The following is a 17,034-nucleotide window of genomic DNA, read 5'->3' on the forward strand; positions in this document are numbered from 1 at the left end:
AGTGCCTCTCAAAATGAATACTTGCCGACGTCGTCACATTCAGACGTGCCAAGGAAAGGCCATGTCCGGCAGCTCGAACCCCGTGGAGCGTCTTCCCGACCCGAACCTCAAGGTAGATGCTGCACATGAGATGGACACGATGAACATGGTGAGGAGAGCATGGTGCTTATGAAGTGTGGTGTGGACAGGCAACGTTTTGTCCTCACCCCACGACGTCGCGCGGCAGCCCGAGCGTGATCGGGGTCCACCCGAAGGAACCCAAGATCGTGTACTGCACGGGCAAACTCGTCGTCGTGCGTGACTTGGCGAACCCTGCCGATTGCTTGTTGTACAAAGGCCACAACGATGCGACGACGGTTGCGAAGTTTTCTCCGAATGGATATTGGGTCGCGTCCGCCGACATCGCCGGCAAAGTCCGCGTTTGGTTCGTGCCCTGCATCCCGATCATCACGATAAACGTTGTCCATAGGTCGTACGACAACCCGGAACACACCCTCAAGGTGGAAGTGCCTGTTTTCGCCGGCGAAGTCAAGGACTTGAGTTGGGACCCTGAGAGCAAGCGCATTGTGGCCGTTGGAGATGGTCGCACGGTGTCGTCGCGCGTATGCATCTTGCGTCCGATTCGTCGTGGCCATTTGGCTTGATACGGATGTAGGTGTTCATGTGGGATACGGGCAACAGCATCGGTGAAATTGTTGGCCACATGAAGCGAATCATGAGTGTCGACTACAAGCCGACGCGCCCATTCCGCATCTTGACGGCGTCGGAAGACTCTACGATCCGCGCGTTCGAAGGCCCGCCATTCAAATTCAAGCACTCGATTCCCGCGCACTCGAACTTTGCCAACTGCGTTCGATACTCCCCCGATGGCATTCACGCTGTTAGTGTCGGATCCGACAAGGGCATGGTCCTATACGACGCCAAGTCGAGTGAAAAACTCGCCAGCTTTCCTGTCGTACGTGCTCGCTCATCGCGTGATGCAGTGACGTGATGTGTTCAGGAACATGCTGTCTCGATCTACTCGGTTGCTTGGAGCCCCGATAGCAAGCAGCTCTTGACCGCGTCTGGCGATAAAACAGTCAAGCTGTGGGATGTCGGGACTATGTCCGTTGTGACGACGTTCACGTTTGGGTCTGGTGCGATCGAAGACATGCAAGTGGCTGTCGTGTGGGTCGGAGACTTTCTCGTGTCTCTCTCGCTCTCGGGCGACCTGAACTACCTCGACGTGACTCGCCCTGACACGCCCCTTCGGTCGGTCCCTTCTGATCGTCTCGCCGGCACTTACCATTTCATAGCGTTGTGCAAGGCCATCAAGTGAGCCTTCAAGCTCTTGCCGTCGACGCGGACACTGGTGTCCTTGTCACGGGAAGCTACGACGGCGCCGTTGTTGCTTGGCATGCGACGTCTGGACGTCGGTTCACCGGCGCCGCGCATACGGCCAAGGTCACTTCGATCGACGTGCACCGCGGGATCGTAGCCAGTGGTGGCTGGGACGATGTGGTGCGGTTTGGGTCGGTCGTCGACACGGCGTACTCGGGCAGCGTCGGCCTCAACGGCGCCCAGCCGTCGGACGTGGCGCTCGCAACACACGCCGCGTCCGGCGCTGTCTTGTGCGCGGTGGCAACCAACAAGGGTGTCAAGCTCCTCGTGAACGGCGCACTCGCGTTTGAATCGTCGGCTACGGCTACGTGGACCCCTACCAGTGTAGCGATGACGCCGTCTGGGGTACGTATCGATCTATGTTTGCGACGGCAGCTTCATCCCCACGACCATGTTGCGGTGTCCCAGCGGGAAGCAACATCAAGTGTGCTGTGATCTGCTTGGCAGGAGCACTCGTATTGCCTGGCGCGGTTTTGAGACCACTATCCCTTACTGGCGGTGCGGTAGGAACAAGTGGCTTTGGGTGGCGACGAAGACCGCCGCGTTCATGTGTTCCACGTGGTCTCGAATGGAGAGACATGGTCTTTGGTGGAGCGCGACGACATGGCGCTGACGCACAACGGGTCGATCACGACGCTTGCGTATTCCCCAGACGGGACCCTCTTGGCGGTCGGCGATGCGGGGCGTGAAGTTCGTGTTTGGGATGCGAAGGACGGATCCCTTCGTGTCGGTGGCCAGTGGGTGCACCACACGACGCGCATTTCGACGGTCGCGTGGAACCCGAGCGGCACGCACGTGGCGTCGGGGGCATCGGACGAGCACATTTTCGTGTGGAATGTTGACCAACCTGCCAACCGGCACAAGTTTGAAAACGCCCATCGCGATGGCGTGATGAGCGTCAAGTTCGTCGCCGACGATCAGCTCGTCTCGGTTGGGAACGACGCGGCGATCCACACGTGGCAAGTGCCATCCGTCTAAGCATTGCATCGCTGCGACACAGGGTCGACACACGCGTGATCGAGACCATCTTGACTGGATAAGAGGAAGTTTTACGTCATTCCCGCGTCGTTAAGGCGATACATCTCGCAAGTGTTGCAGGATAGTGCGTTCGACATATGCCGACAGGTCCATGTCCTCGTCGGGCAAGTTGCAGCTCACAAATACTTGCTTTCCCGTGCGTAGGACGAGTCGTTGGGCCATTTGCTGCTCGATCTCGTCGGTTCCCGCGCCGAGTAACGACGACGAGAGGGGCAAGGCATCATATCGAGTTTTCACCGCCATGGACATGGACCTAAAAAGAGTCAACTTGAGTGTGGCGTGCTGTCGACACTCGAGCGACTTCACCCCATGCGTACGGGCGTTCCATCCAGTCCCACCCAAACAAACACCGCATGAGGAAGCAACCACATCTACAAGTAACGTGTCATCTTCCGAAGGCGGCAGTGCCATGTGAGCAATGAGCTGTGTACCTGAACCCAAAAATGCTGACCAACGAACTCGCCCTTGAACTCAATGATTCGAGTGCTCGGCTTGCTTGATACCGTCAAGCCCTCCATCTGCATGTCCAAGCCCGTCGCCGCCATCGCGGAAGTCTTTTGAATTTAGGGAGTGATATGTCTTAATTGGATAAAATTAAGATATTTGAGTAAGCGTGAAGTGATTTAATTGGCTAATGATGGGAATTACAGCAAATCAAAGGGCGCCAAAAAGTGGAATTTTAGCCAATCTCGTTTGGGTACATTCGTTGCATGATCAAAGGCCGTTTTTGGAGACATGGACATATCTGCCGCGAGCGTCCGGGCGCAATGGGGCAGCGGAGGAAGTAGCGGCTCCTTGCAGGGCGGAAACTTGTCCAAGTCGCTGTCAGATGCAACGTCCTCGTTCTCGTCGTGGGGGCAGTCTTTGATGAAGAACATTCCAACCGCGATGACACCGTCATCCGATGGCGAAACAGCCTCCCTCACAGCCGACGACGACACAGACTTGGAGACTGGCGCGTCATCTTCACCGTCTGCGTCGCCAGGAGGAATCCACTCTCTGTGGAACAACATCAAGAGCAAGAGCCAAACGGCGTTATCTCCTGCACAACTCGACAATGTAAAGACGTATCCGCAGCGGTTCCGGTCGTTTGTGCTTCTGCTGCTCCTCGCGGGCCTCTTCTTCGGCATGGCGTCGCTGTTTTTGCCTCTTCTCTTGATCCGACCGTCGAAATTCGCCCTCAGCTTTTCCTTTGGCAGCATCTCGTGTCTGTCGGCGGTGGCGGCACTACGCGGATGGAAGTCGTACTGCAAGTCGCTGCTCCAAGCCGATCACATTTTGCTCACAACTCTGTACCTATCGTCACTGGCGGCCACGCTCTACTCGTGCCTTGTCATGGGAAGCTACCTCTACGTTCTCCTCAGCGCAGGCATCCAGTTGGTGACTCTGGGTTACTTCTTGGTGTCGGCATTCCCCGGCGGGGTTGCCGCGTTCAACAGTACGTCGATCTTTCCCCATCGATACAGTCTCTCATGCGCATGATGGTGTAGCGCTCGGAAAGGTCCTCCTGAAGACAGTAAAGGGGCTCTCGAAAGCCTGCGCCAAGGTGATGCAATAATGAAGGAATTTCGAAATAAAAAACTGTCCAAGAATTGGGCAGTGGGCTTTTGGCACAATATTTTGCTACGAATTATATAAATACATCAAGTACCGTAGGACAAGTCCTGGGCATCAAGTAGGACAAGTCCTGGGCATATATACTAGAGTTAAATTACAGCAAAATTTGGATATAATATTATGAACGTCCACAATGTATTTTATATTCTGAAGTGAAAAACCACAAGCACATTTTCGAGAACCGTTGATCGAGGGAAGAGACAAGATGAACGGCGGCGGCGGCGGGGTAAGGGCTTCTATGCTGGAGATGGAAGGTATCGACAATGCCGCGTTTCGGTGTGTAGAAAACGATGGAGCAGATGCAAGCGGAGCAGATGCGGAAGAAGTACGTACAACTTATCATGTCTTCAAGGCAGATCATGCTCACAGCCGCCTTGGACCAGGGAGAACGACGAGATGAAGAAGCAAATTATCTCGAGCATCATGACTCCAGAGGCGAAAGAGCGCTGTACGTCATCGTTTTCATCTCATGCGCATGACCGAATCGTTTCTTGCAACGACGTAGTGTCTCGCATTGCTATCGTCAAGCCCGACAAGGCGGCGGCGTTGGAAGACACGATGATCCAAATGGCACAGCGTGGTCAATTGCCGGGTCAGATCGACGAAGCCAAGTTCATCGAGCTCTTGAATCGCACAGGCGCTGCGGAAGAGCAGGCTCGCACGAAAGTCACGATCAAGCGAAGAACCTACTTTTCCGACGAAGAAGATGCGGACGACGACGACTTTTAACTTCGTTTGTAAATGTATAGCGTGGCAGGGCCCCAGCTCTCCTGCATCTTGCATGTCGACACGAGCGCGACGGCCGCGACGGCGTCCTGCGTCTCAAGAATCAACGGCTTGGTCGCGGTAACAACAACGCCCCCCGCCTTGACCGCGGCAATGGCATGCTTGGACACGGCGCGCATGAGCCTCTCGTCAAAGCACGTCGAGTTGCAAAAGATAAAGTCGGCGCTGGGCCAGTCCCCCACGGCCGTTGCATCGTCGTGGTGGATAACGATACGCGTCCGCTTCTTCAGCGGCGGCAGGTTGGCGTCCTTCTTCTCGCGATGCCAAATGGCCGCCACGTCCATCGCAACGTGTGCAAGCCCTTCGAGGATTTCGTACCCGACGCACTCGTCAAAGTCATGAAGGAGCGCCGCCGCAAACACAGGGCGGCCGCTTCCGCATCCAATGTCGAGGAAGACGCCGCCAGGCTTGGACAGGACGTCGTGCCGTTTCTAATCGAGATGGAAACATGAAAGGGTCGGACGAAACACGTACGAGAATCGAGGCGAAGACTGTGCGGAAGTGGCGGAAATCGATCTCGCCATACACGAGCGTAGACGACACGTATCCGTTCGCGCGGCGCTCGTTCTGGTGATGGCAATAAGAAGGATCGCGAGGGTCGAAGATGGGAAATGTACCCGAGAGATCTGCTTGGCCACCTGCATGGGGAAGTCCTTGTACAGCAAGTTGAAGAATTCTTCCATCGAGTCGTCCTTGTCGACACTGCTCGAGTCCACCAACGACAGGTTCGACACTCCCACCGTCAACACGTCTTGATCGTCATCCGACCAAGCATCGCCTTCGACAATAGCTGCATTGGATGATGAGGACTGCTCCATGGACGCGGCGAGCCTGTTGTCTGTGCAAGAGCCCTTTTAGAACGTTGGGAATCCTCCGACATCTCTCCTCCGTCAAAGATATCAACCCGCGGGTGAAACCGCCGCAATGCGTGCCTCAAGATATCACCAGGGCATTCTCATTGCATCCAATGTGTCGCGCAGGTCTTCCGCCGAGCGCAAGCGCACGTTGCATGCTTCCAGGCCGCGCGCCCGGCCGCCTGCTCCTCACATGACCGCCGCAGATCAACAATGCTCCGGATATTATATCCGGACATGCCTGTTCCCGAGTATTATTATTGAGCAGGATACAAACATCTAGTAAATTTAATAAAAATTGCCTTGCTGACGTCATGCGCGCTTGGCCTCACTTGCCAAATCGCATTTTCCCAGCACATTCAATGGCTGACATCGAAGTTGTCACGTCTACACCTGCCGCTGCACCGCCTGCCGCGCCTGCGAAGGTGGCGTTCGTGCCCAAGCCGGACAAGGCTGCCCATGAAGCCGAACTTGCTGCATTGGAGGTCTTGAAGAAGAAGGCCCAAGACCGTACGAACGCCATCCGCGCCGAACTCGACGCGATTCAGTCGGGTCGATCGGGGTTCTCGGAAAAGATCGCAGAGGCGAAGAAGCTGTATTTGGAACTGAGGGAAAAGAAGGAGCATGCGTACACAAGCAAGACGCAACTCAAGGTGAACTTGGACAAGGCGATGGCTGCCAAGTCCGCTCACCGGGAATCCCAAAAGTCGGTCCGCGACCAGGTGAGCTACAAAAGCGTGGAAGAGGTCGACAAGCGCATTGCCGAGCTCCAACACGAACAAAACACGAAGAGCATGTCGTTGACGGCCGAGAAGAACCTCCTCAAGGAGATTGCCAACTTGAAGCAGTCCAAGACCGTGCTTGCCAAGGCGGCGGCCGAAAAGGACAACGGCGCCAAGTTCGACGCGTCGATTGACGAGATCCGCGCGGCGATGAAGGCCAAGAGCGAAGAAATCGCCGCCGTCACGGAAGCGTTCAACGCTCAAAAAGCTATCTTGGACGCGCTGCGCGACGAAAGCAACGCCGGCGGCCGCGACAACTACCCCAAGCTCATCGAAGAGCGCAAGGCGCTCAAGGTCGAGATCGACGACATCTTCAATAAAATCAAGGCGCTGCGTCAAAAGTTCAAGGAAGACAACGACGCGTACTTCCAGGGGCTGCGCGCCAAGCGCGAGGCGCAGAAGGCGGCGCGGGAAGCCGAGGAAGCCGCCGTCAAGGCCGAATTCGACGCCAAGATGGCGGCCTACGAGGTCGAACTCGCCAAAATTCACCCGTACCAAGATGAACTAGACCTCTGCCAAGCCCTCGTCGTATACCTCGAAAAGACGTACGGCAAGGACCTCCATGCGGCGGCGAAGGCGTCGACGACGGCCGCCTCTGTCACGGTCGAACTCGACGGTCTCCAGCCGCTCAAACGCGACGACGAAGCATTCTTCGCGCCCAAGAAGAAGGGCGGCAAGAAATTCAACAACAACGCAGCTTCGTCGAAGAAGGACGTCAAGTTGGTGCTTCCCCTGGCGCAGCTCCAGTCGTTCGCCACCATCGAGCTCGCGCCGCCCGCTTTCGTGTCTGCGGTCGCTGACTCGATCGCGGCGATCAAGGCCAAGAAGGAATGGTTTGCGAACCAAACGGAGCGACCCCAGGCTGCCGCGCCCGTCGCCGCCGACAAACCGGCGTCCCCCAAGAAGGAAAAAGCGGCTGCCCCCGCCAAGAAGAATGCCAAGTTCAACGCGGCCGACCACGGCGCGTTCCCGACCTTGTCTGGCGCAGCGCCGGCCACCGCCCCCGAAGCGACATGGAACCGCATCGCGACGTCGGCCCCTGCATCCTACGACTACAACGACGTCGTCCAAGGAGACGACGAATAGGTTGCGCCGCCGCCATGGTCAGCGCCGTCGCGCTGAGGGAGTGGGTAGAGTAGAAAGAAAGTCTCGTCGTCATCGGACGAGGCAGGTTAAGTTGTCATATAAATCTCGCCGCGGACTCGGGGTTTTATACTGGGTTTTAAGAAAAACGTGTGTCGCATGTGGAGTTGGAACCCCGTTGGGCGCGAAAAACTCCCGCGTCTTACGGTTTAAACGTCCTCGGTCGATGAGTGTCGTCGGGTTGTAATTCCGCGATCCAGGCGTGCGCGAAGCCAACTCGGCGCGACACTGGATGGCCGCCGCGACGACCGAAGACGGCGCAGCACGCGGCCGCCCGCCCCTCCGACGCAAGATGGTTCCTTTCGTCGTGGAAGAACGACATGCCCGGGCTTTCCTTGGATATAACAAGGAAGCCAGGCTCGGGCGACGGAACCACCTGTGCCAACCTCAGTCTACCGAGACAGGATCGAGTGGATCGAGCACGGCGCTGTCCCCGTGAGTGTTCCGATCCATCCACCGACCAACATGGTGCTTGGGTGGCGGATCGGGGTCCACGAGACTGGTTCTGTAACGTCCCGTTGGCAGTTAGGGTCCCGGGCGGCGAATAATTGCCCACTTCCACCATTTCGACGAGCCATGCGTCGGGCACTCCCCGCGCATGCCATCACGCAAACGCTTATCCTGGTAGCCGTCGTCTGCCACGTCGTCCGTGGCACGGAGCGATATCCCGATGCGACGACTTGCTCGAGCGCGACGGCCCGTGCAGCATCGGAATGCCCGATGCCATTGACGCCACTGGCCACATGGACGCCACCTGCACCCACAGGCCTCCTGTACTACGCCACGTACGTCGGCGACTGGACGCGGTCGCTCCTCCATCAAACGCGACGACTCTCGGACGACTGGTATCGCAACGCGCTGCGCAGCGTGCTCATTGCCAAGTGCGTGGCCGACGGCGGCATGTCCCGCTGCGTCCCCACCGACAGCGCTGACGCCGACCGCTACACCAACTCGACATGTGTGCGCATGTTCGACGCAGGCAATTGCCATGACCGTCATCTATGCGAGCGCGCCATGTCGTGTCGCTGGTCGCCGCCGTCGGGGTCGGCGACATCCATCCGAGTCGAGTTCTTTGACGACGAGCAAGCCGACGCCGCGACGTTGTGGGCCACGATAGAGTACCCCAAGTCCATCGCGCCGTACGCACTTCTGGGCCTGGTCATGGCATGCGTCGTCCTTGTCAGCATCATCCTCTTTGCGATCCTGCGCTTTGGCTGCGGCCGATGCTACGGCACGTCGCCCCTCCGGAAGGGCTACACCGTCGTGGATCGATGGCTGCCCATCATGGCCGTCGCTGTATCGACCGCCATGCTCGTCGCGCTTGGACTGGTCGTATGCCTCCTCAGTCCTGGTTACATCCGCGGCATCAGCCGGACGCTGGACACCTTGCATGACACCGCCACGTCCCTCGTTCAGATCCATGCCGACCTCTCGCGGCCGTTGACGGACCTCGCCACGTCCTTTCGCACCGCGCGCGCTGCATTTGCAGGCGAACCCACCGGTTCCTCGCTCGCGGCATCGTCCCTCTCGCTTCTGCCACTTGACGTTGCCAACGTCACAAACGCATCGCACGCATTTATCGATCGCTTCTCCGCTTCCCGCATCGGGTCGTTCCCGTCGTATGCGTGTCGACAGCCGGCGCCGACCGCGCCGCCATACGCTGCGACTTCCAACATGCCGTGCATTGCGTGTCCTGACGTCGTCTGCGGTGACGCCGCGCCGCGTCTTGACGCGATGCTCACCCCCGTCGCCGCCGTCGTCCATGAGATTGAATCGCTCGCGGGATGGGCGCGCGACCACGTCGATGCCGTTGCCGCGACCACCGACTTGGACGCTATCCTGTCGGCGCTCTCGTCGCTCGGGACATCGGCCGCGGCGTTTTCATCGACCGTCTACCCCCCGCTCCACGACATCCTGGGCCGCGTTCAAGTTGGCGGATTCAGCGCCGTTCTCGCCGCGTTTGCCACCGCGCTGGCGGCGTCCGTGCTCGCCCTGGTCGGCATCCTGCATGGGCTGCGGTCGCCCACGAGCGGATGTCTATACGTGCTTCATCTAAGCTGGATCTTGGCCATCTCGTTCGCCATCACGGGGTTCGTTGCGTCCGGCGCGCTCGCCGCCGCGTCCGTCGTCGCCAACGACCTGTGCCGGTCCATGGCGGTCGTGCTGCAAACCCCAGAGCCGTTTTTGCCGCCTCCTGCTGCTGCTCTTGTGAGGACGTGCGCCATTCCTCCGCAACCGTCCTCGGCGGCCGATGACATGGCCACGGCCCTTGTTGCGCTCGAGCTCGACAACCTGACTCGGCTCGGGTGTGTGCTGCACACTGGCCTCGTCGCGTCCAACGCGACCGTCGCGGACAAGCTCGGCCAAGCCGCCGCCGCCATGCAGTCGTACAGTGCCCAGCTTGCCAGGAACGCCGTGCCCACGGCGTTTGTGAACGACGGGCTAGCGCGATTCCTCGTAGCGCAGGCCAGCGCTGCCGCCGCGGCGCCATGGACCCCCCACACGATCCGAACTCCATGGACAGCTCATGGCCTTGTCAATGCCACACAGTCGTGCAGCGGGGCCGCCCATCCCGCGCTCTGCTACATGTACGAACGATGCGGAGGTGCGTCGATCCATCGCCTCTGGTCTCTCGTCATCCGACGCTCTGGTAGATGCCAAGGGGTGCTTTGAAAAGTTTGAAACAGCGTATGCATACGTCACCGCGTACGACGAGATCGAGGCGGTTGCGGCAGCCATGCACGTCGCGTTCGACGCGGGAGACGAGCGGCTGGCGCGGCAAGTGCAGGCGGTCGTGGACGCGCTGCGCGCGGCCGCGACAACGCAGCAGGCGCAATTGCAACAAAGCCCGATTGGAGACGTGGCCCGCCGCACGCGCGGGCTTCAATGCGTTTCGAGTATCTCGTGTGGGTTTGTTCGCACCAGCGCGGCCAAGCTCGAGCACTACTTTTGCAAAGACACCGCGCGGTTTACGGCGCTGGCGGCGGCCGCGCTCTTCGTCGCGAGCGGATTGTACCTGTGTCTGGCGCTGGCGACGCTGATGCTGCAGAAGCGCCTCCAGGGACGCGTCAAGATGATGTGGTGGAAGCGGCGGAGCGTGCTGGCGCGCCAGAAGAAGCGAGGCACCGCCGTGCCATCGTCCGTGTCGTCGTCAGACTCGGTGGCCGGCCCGCCGCCGCGACCCGTGCGCATCAGCGGCCTCGTCATCATGCCAGAGCTCCAGGCGAAAGACCCTGCCATGTCGTCGTAGCGCTGGTCAACAAGTCGGCGACTAGGACCAGCAGAACACAGCACCAAAACAAAGATGCTTGTTCATTTGTCGACTGGACTCGAGGAATTTTGCAAGGGGGAGGCGCTTGCCGTGAGGTGCGCGCTAGACGGACGTGGCGGCGTCACAAAGCCTTGGCGGCGAGTTGGCGGCGCAGGTCTTCGATGATCGCATCCTAGCAACAACGCCGCGTGATGAGGTAAAAGCCATGCGGACGAGCGTACTTGTTGAGCCAGTCGTTCCTGGTTCTCCTTGAGCTGCTGGCGCAATGCCACCACTTCGCCAGCCCCTCCCCTGCACTCTACCTCGACATGTGGAAACTCGTCGTTCAAATACGCTTTGGTCTGGTGCATGGTCCATCGGGACGCCGTCGGCGCCACCAACCCTCGGATCATGACGGCGACATGGGGATATGTCTCGGTGACGAGTGCTGGCAGCTCGCACGGGTCTTGACGAAGTCCTGAACATGCTTCCTCTCAATGTCCTTCGCACAGATCGCGCTGCGCACGTACGTGTCAATGCGTCGGCGCGCTCCATGCGCGTGTGGAACGGGACAAACAATTCGAGCAAGATGATGCCGAGACTAGCACACGCGCGTGATAAAAGGCGGCGGCCGCATCGGAGGCACTACCTGAACGAATCGACCTTGGCGTCGTAGTCCGTGCCCGCGACTTGTTCGGGGCTCGCGTACGACATGGTCCCGACGCCTTGTGTGTGGCGCGGATCGCATGGCGTCTGGGATCGACGGCGGACATCGTCATCGTCGCACATCGCGTCCGCCAGCAGCTTGGACAGCCCAAAGTCGCCAATCTTGAGCGACCCGTCGCGGGCGAGAAAGACATTGCTCGGCTTCAAATCCCTGCACGCACACACACGTCATGCACGGACGGCACGACGGGACGTACCGGTGGACGATCCCGTTTTCATGAACATGCAGGAGGCCGTCGACGAGCTGCCGGAACAGCCGCAAGCTCTGGTCCCCGTCCACTTTGCGATATCGATTGCGCTCTTCGAGCCAGTCCTACCGCGGCATGCCACTCCAGCCCACGGCATCGACGGGATAGACGTACGTGGAGCGTCGACTGCTCGCACAGAAACATTTGAATGTACAACGTCACGTGGTACGTGAAGGACGGTCCGCCGCTCGGATCGGCGCCGGGCTCGCCTTTCATCCCGAGTCGCAACTTGGCCGGGCGGCGGTGGTGCATCGAGTCCGGCATGTTCCAGTGCCGCTTTAAATTCCATGCCCATTCCATCCCAGGAGCGGCGCGCCCCCGCGACACCAGACTGGGAGGGACCTTGGGTACAATCTCGAGCTGCATGTTGTCCGGACGGATCGACGCCGTGCGATGATGGCTCCACGACGACTCGGACGTTTGGCTGTGATGGGTCGTTGCGTTGTGGACGATGTTCGTCGTCGAGAGGTCGCCGGTCGAGTGGTACATGGGAAGATCGCTGAAGCTGCACAGAGATATCCATGAACGCGCGCCGCGGTCAAGGGAGGAGGTCGTACTTGCTTTGTCTGGACGTGCTGTGGTCGAAGGAAAAGTCCACCGAGGACGAGTCGGACGCGACAAACGAAGGCGCAGTCGAGGCAGAGCTCATGGAAAGCACGTCGCTGTCGCTGCTTTGGAGGTCGTCGACGAAGCGCCGAATGTCTTCGATAAGTTGTCTGTTTTCGTGCTTGGCTTCGATGGACGACAGCGACACGCCGCCTCCACTTGATGCATGGGGCTTGGTCGCGGCGGCGGCCGACGCCGCCGTTGCAGGAAACGCCGACGGTTGCCCCATCGGGACCCACGTGGGCTCGAGCCACGCACTGTAGTACCTGTTCACGTTTGGGTGGTCGCACCTCGCCAAGCAGTGGACTTCTCGTAGCACGTTCTGCACGAGCGGCGACTGGAATCCTTTGTTGACAAAGTTGACTTGCTTGATCGCGTAGCAGATGCCGTCCTGCGCACTTGTTCAACGACGACCGCGACGGACATGCAAACGTACGAGTTTGTGTCGGGCTTTGAAGACCTGGCCGAACCCACCTTGGCCGAGAAGACAGACCTCGTCAAAGTCTCGAGCGTACCGCGACATGTTGAGCGTCTGAGGAATGAGATGGAGGCCCCGGGGATCCGAGTCCCATGGCTCGATAAAGTCGGTGGGTCGTGGCGACGACGCGAGCGGCGATGTCGGAAGTAGTCCCAAGTCGGCAAGGAACGCAATCGAGTCGATGATACCGAGTCGATGGAGACGCAAGACGTTCGCAACGAACGTCTTGGGCGTCGCGTCGTACACGGTGCATACTCGTGCCAACAGCACGATGATCGTGACTTGTTTCTCGCACAGGACGGGAACGTCAGCGTCGGGGACAGCCTTCTCGTGTGCATCGAACCGGTCGAACGGTGCGGCTGCATGAGACGGAAGATGGTCCAGTTTGAAGTCGTGCACGTCGTGGCGCGCAGGTCGAAGGTGAATCTCTACAGGGCTGTCGCCGCCGCGAGGGAGGGTAGACGCAGAGTCTCCATGGTCTATAGATGGATCGAAAGTACCGCGGAAGACGGGCGATCGACGCAGATTCTCTGCATAGTCCATGTCCGGGCTGAGTCGTTCCCCAGTGTGTGTTCCGTCGCGGCGCCGTGCGCGTGGAGCATATATGCCGGTGCCCACATGCGGGAAATCCCTCGAGTATATCCGGATAGCGTTCCGGAGAACGTGGATGCACCAATTAGATCGATACCCTCATTTGAAAATCCCTTAAACCGAGTCTTCCGTCGGGCGAGCACAACAAGTCGGCCACATGGACACGGACGACCGACGTCGGCTCTCCGCGTCAGGTTGTTGCGAATGGTGGCCATGGGCGCGGTGCCGCTGCGCGTCTCTTCGACTGCGACGTGAGTACTCGGCGGGTGTAATCTTTCAGTTCGTGTGCATTTCGTTCCGTCGGTGTCGACTGGGGTGATGTGCAACGCTCGTTATCTGGTGACGTGGCACAGCGAGAGGAACAACTACAAGCGTCGACACGTGTGTGCCATGCAATCGGTCAAGCACACACAAAAGGTATATACATCAGTACACGAATCGTCGACGCGGTCAGGGAGGAGCTGTGGGGCATGGCGTCTCCGAGGCCGCTCGGCCGCCGCTGCCGTCAGGATTTCCTGCCATTGAAATCCCAACTTGTCACCCAGATCGGGAAATCTTATTGGCCAATGAAACGTGGAACGGGGTCCCCTAGCCCCCCTTCTGGTGGTAATAGTGACATCTTGACGTCGGATTCCCTCGTTGTAGAATTCAAAGATTTAATTCGTCGCGTAGAGAAGGCAGTAACATACGTTGATCAAGACAAATATCATTTTATTTGGTCGACGGCAACGTCAGTAACGGATACAGTGCGACGAGCTTGGTCAAGATGTCGTTAAACCAAGGTGACTAACGAGGGGCTACAATCCCTGTTGACCGAACTAGCACGAATGTTGGTGTCCTTAAACAGAGGGCGTCAAGGGGACCATGCGGTCCAACGGGCGAAAATTTCGGACCAAAGGTCGTTAAAGAGCGACTTTTTCGAAAAAACGGCGACCTCACCCTTGCCAAGCACAAGGCGCATGACCTCGTCAGGCACACTTTTCGATTTGCCGTCAAAGCCCAAACCGAATTCACCATGGCCGACGATGATGTCCAAGCTCTTGTCGTAGACAACGGTTCCGGCATGTGCAAAGCCGGTTTCGCCGGTGATGACGCTCCCCGCGCTGTCTTCCCCTCCATCGTGGGTCGTCCCAAGCACCCTGGTATCATGGTCGGCATGGACCAAAAGGACGCGTATGTGGGCGATGAAGCTCAATCGAAGCGTGGTGTGTTGACGTTGAAGTACCCGATTGAACACGGTATTGTGACCAACTGGGACGACATGGAAAAGATCTGGCACCACACTTTCTACAACGAATTGCGTGTCGCCCCGGAAGAACACCCCGTGTTGTTGACGGAAGCCCCGTTGAACCCCAAGGCCAACCGCGAACGCATGACGCAAATCATGTTTGAAACCTTCAACGTGCCTGCCATGTACGTCAACATCCAAGCCGTGCTGTCCTTGTACGCCTCTGGTCGTACCACTGGTTGCGTGTTGGACTCTGGTGATGGTGTGTCGCACACTGTGCCCATCTACGAAGGGTATGCCCTCCCCCACGCCATTGTCCGCTTGGACTTGGCTGGTCGCGACTTGACCGACTACATGATGAAGATTTTGACCGAACGTGGTTACTCCTTCACCACCACTGCCGAACGCGAAATTGTCCGCGACATCAAGGAAAAGTTGACGTACGTCGCCCTCGACTTCGACCAAGAAATGAAGACGGCGGCCGAATCGTCTGGCTTGGAAAAGAGCTACGAATTGCCCGATGGTAACGTCATTGTCATTGGCAACGAACGCTTCCGTACCCCCGAAGTGTTGTTCCAGCCTTCGTTGATCGGTAAGGAAGCTGCCGGTATCCACGACTGCACCTTCTCCACCATCATGAAGTGCGACGTTGATATCCGCAAGGACCTGTACTGCAACATCGTGTTGTCGGGTGGTACCACCATGTACCCTGGTATCTCGGAACGTATGACCAAGGAATTGACCGCCTTGGCTCCTTCCACGATGAAGATCAAGGTCGTCGCTCCCCCGGAGCGCAAGTACTCTGTCTGGATCGGTGGTTCCATCTTGTCGTCGCTGTCCACGTTCCAACAGATGTGGATCTCGAAGGCCGAATACGATGAAAGTGGTCCGTCCATTGTGCACCGAAAGTGCTTTTAAATGCACTCTTGGCGGATTTGCGGCGGCATCCGTCGTGTGGTTTTCCTACGTCGTAGCGGCTTTGAGGCTTGAGTGCTTTGGCTGATGCTCACGGGGAGACTTTGCGATCTCGCGGTTGACGCAAGTCGTAGGAACTGAATATCAATTCTGAATAAAGTATACGTAGTTATCTAGTCCTTGGATGCTCCGCTGTTTCCTCGTGTTGTCCTGTGCTCATGCCGCCTTGAGCGCCGCACGGTGGTGTGGATCGACTTTGTGTTCCTGGTGCTTTCAATGAAGAAATTATCGACTGAAATTCTGCAAAGACGTTTTTTTTCGATGCAGTATCCGAGAAAATGAAAGGAATAGAGCAATTGGATTGGATGGAATGCATTGATTTTATCTAATCCATTGGAAGCATTGGCGGAGGCGATTTTGCCGGGAAACAGAAAGCGCCATTTTTTTCTGAACAAGCAGCCACATGCAGTGGGAGAGCAACGATGGCGGGTACATGGAAGGCAGTGGCGGGTACATGGAGTCCCAAACAACCCCGCAAAAGCAAGGTGGCACCAATTCTCGGGACAACCAGACTCTTACCCCGCTCACTGTGCGCCAACTGGTGACGGCTGTTGCGAGCGGCGAAGACAGTCCCCTTGTCGACGGCAAGGAACTCAACAACGTTCACCTCGTCGGGCTCTTGACAGAAGTCGTGCACAACTCCACGACCATCACGTTCGTGATCAACGATGGCACGGCGACGTTTGCCGCGCGATATTTTTTGCAAGGCGAGGATGACCCGTACCAACAACAATTGCTTGAGACTCTACAAGACGGAATTTACGTATCCGCCGTCGGGAACCTGCGGTCGTTTGGTGGCAAGACCAGCTTGTCGTGTCACACTGTGTCCCCTGTCGAAAACTTCAACCAGGTCACGCACCATTTCCTTGATTGCATCTACACACACCTCCGCAACACCAAGGTATGCTGGATCCCTCGGCTCGACCGCACGTCTGATCGTTGTGCTTGTAGGGTCCACTCGGCGGGGGGGGAGGCACGACGTCGCACAACTTTGGTGACACTTCAAGCCACTTTGGCGGTGGATTCAATGCCTTTGGGGGGCATCATGCATCGTCCGGTCACCAGCAGAACTACAACTTTGGCGCGTCGGATTCGGGGTTTTCCGACCCGGCACAGCAAGCGATCCTGGATATTCTGGGAGCGAGCTCCCTCGACATGGGTCTATCTGTAGATCAGATCAAGCAGAACCTTCACGGCCGACTAACCGACGCGCAGCTCCGCGACGCGCTCAACTACCTCACGAACGAAGGGCACATTTACTCCACGATCGACGAAAACCATTTTAAGCGCACGGCGTAATAACAATGCATGTCGTTCTTTTTGCGGAAACCA

The 17,034-nt window shown here is 58.1% G+C and overlaps 9 protein-coding genes across 9 annotated transcripts; 6 read left to right on the plus strand and 3 right to left on the minus strand.

Annotated features, from left to right (window-relative positions):
- Positions 1-29: 29 nt before the first annotated feature.
- H310_13211 (hypothetical protein) lies at positions 30-2,426 on the plus strand. The gene is made up of 7 exons (XM_008880632.1): positions 30-112; positions 189-424; positions 470-602; positions 656-955; positions 1,001-1,251; positions 1,296-1,725; positions 1,888-2,426. Exons 1-7 carry the CDS (start codon positions 62-64, stop codon positions 2,356-2,358), a joined length of 1,872 nt encoding a protein of 623 aa, XP_008878854.1. The 5' UTR covers positions 30-61; the 3' UTR covers positions 2,359-2,426.
- On the minus strand, positions 2,397-2,985 carry H310_13212 (hypothetical protein). The gene is made up of 3 exons (XM_008880633.1): positions 2,850-2,985; positions 2,725-2,789; positions 2,397-2,671 (listed from the first exon to the last, which is right to left on the minus strand). Exons 1-3 carry the CDS (start codon positions 2,961-2,963, stop codon positions 2,449-2,451), a joined length of 402 nt encoding a protein of 133 aa, XP_008878855.1. The 5' UTR covers positions 2,964-2,985; the 3' UTR covers positions 2,397-2,448.
- A 142-nt stretch (positions 2,986-3,127) lies between these two features.
- H310_13213 (hypothetical protein) lies at positions 3,128-4,108 on the plus strand. Its single transcript, XM_008880634.1, has 2 exons — positions 3,128-3,856; positions 3,909-4,108. Exons 1-2 carry the CDS (start codon positions 3,154-3,156, stop codon positions 3,974-3,976), a joined length of 771 nt encoding a protein of 256 aa, XP_008878856.1. The 5' UTR covers positions 3,128-3,153; the 3' UTR covers positions 3,977-4,108.
- Positions 4,109-4,462: 354 nt separating this feature from the next.
- On the minus strand, positions 4,463-5,878 carry H310_13214 (hypothetical protein). Its single transcript, XM_008880635.1, has 4 exons — positions 5,439-5,878; positions 5,296-5,388; positions 4,726-5,252; positions 4,463-4,675 (listed from the first exon to the last, which is right to left on the minus strand). The coding sequence occupies exons 1-3, from the start codon at positions 5,637-5,639 to the stop codon at positions 4,761-4,763; spliced, it is 786 nt and encodes a 261-aa protein (XP_008878857.1). The 5' UTR covers positions 5,640-5,878; the 3' UTR covers positions 4,463-4,675; positions 4,726-4,760.
- A 134-nt stretch (positions 5,879-6,012) lies between these two features.
- On the plus strand, positions 6,013-7,677 carry H310_13215 (hypothetical protein). Its single transcript, XM_008880636.1, has one exon. The coding sequence runs from the start codon at positions 6,038-6,040 to the stop codon at positions 7,541-7,543; it is 1,506 nt and encodes a 501-aa protein (XP_008878858.1). The 5' UTR covers positions 6,013-6,037; the 3' UTR covers positions 7,544-7,677.
- A 643-nt stretch (positions 7,678-8,320) lies between these two features.
- On the plus strand, positions 8,321-10,850 carry H310_13216 (hypothetical protein; the record flags this gene model as incomplete). The annotated part of the gene is made up of 2 exons (XM_008880637.1): positions 8,321-10,205; positions 10,255-10,850. 2 exons carry the CDS (start codon positions 8,321-8,323, stop codon positions 10,848-10,850), a joined length of 2,481 nt encoding a protein of 826 aa, XP_008878859.1.
- Positions 10,851-10,892: 42 nt separating this feature from the next.
- On the minus strand, positions 10,893-13,590 carry H310_13217 (PEK protein kinase). Its single transcript, XM_008880638.1, has 8 exons — positions 12,867-13,590; positions 12,382-12,821; positions 11,939-12,329; positions 11,774-11,889; positions 11,500-11,727; positions 11,381-11,451; positions 11,093-11,328; positions 10,893-11,043 (listed from the first exon to the last, which is right to left on the minus strand). The coding sequence occupies exons 1-8, from the start codon at positions 13,449-13,451 to the stop codon at positions 10,993-10,995; spliced, it is 2,118 nt and encodes a 705-aa protein (XP_008878860.1). The 5' UTR covers positions 13,452-13,590; the 3' UTR covers positions 10,893-10,992.
- An 875-nt stretch (positions 13,591-14,465) lies between these two features.
- H310_13218 (actin) lies at positions 14,466-15,938 on the plus strand. The gene has a single exon (XM_008880639.1). The coding sequence runs from the start codon at positions 14,515-14,517 to the stop codon at positions 15,643-15,645; it is 1,131 nt and encodes a 376-aa protein (XP_008878861.1). The 5' UTR covers positions 14,466-14,514; the 3' UTR covers positions 15,646-15,938.
- A 167-nt stretch (positions 15,939-16,105) lies between these two features.
- On the plus strand, positions 16,106-17,031 carry H310_13219 (hypothetical protein; the record flags this gene model as incomplete). Its single annotated transcript, XM_008880640.1, has 2 exons — positions 16,106-16,603; positions 16,654-17,031. 2 exons carry the CDS (start codon positions 16,106-16,108, stop codon positions 16,999-17,001), a joined length of 846 nt encoding a protein of 281 aa, XP_008878862.1. The 3' UTR covers positions 17,002-17,031.
- Positions 17,032-17,034: the final 3 nt, after the last annotated feature.

Source organism: Aphanomyces invadans (genome assembly GCF_000520115.1).
Source record: "Aphanomyces invadans strain NJM9701 unplaced genomic scaffold supercont1.48, whole genome shotgun sequence".
Lineage (NCBI taxonomy): Eukaryota > Oomycota > Saprolegniomycetes > Saprolegniales > Verrucalvaceae > Aphanomyces > Aphanomyces invadans.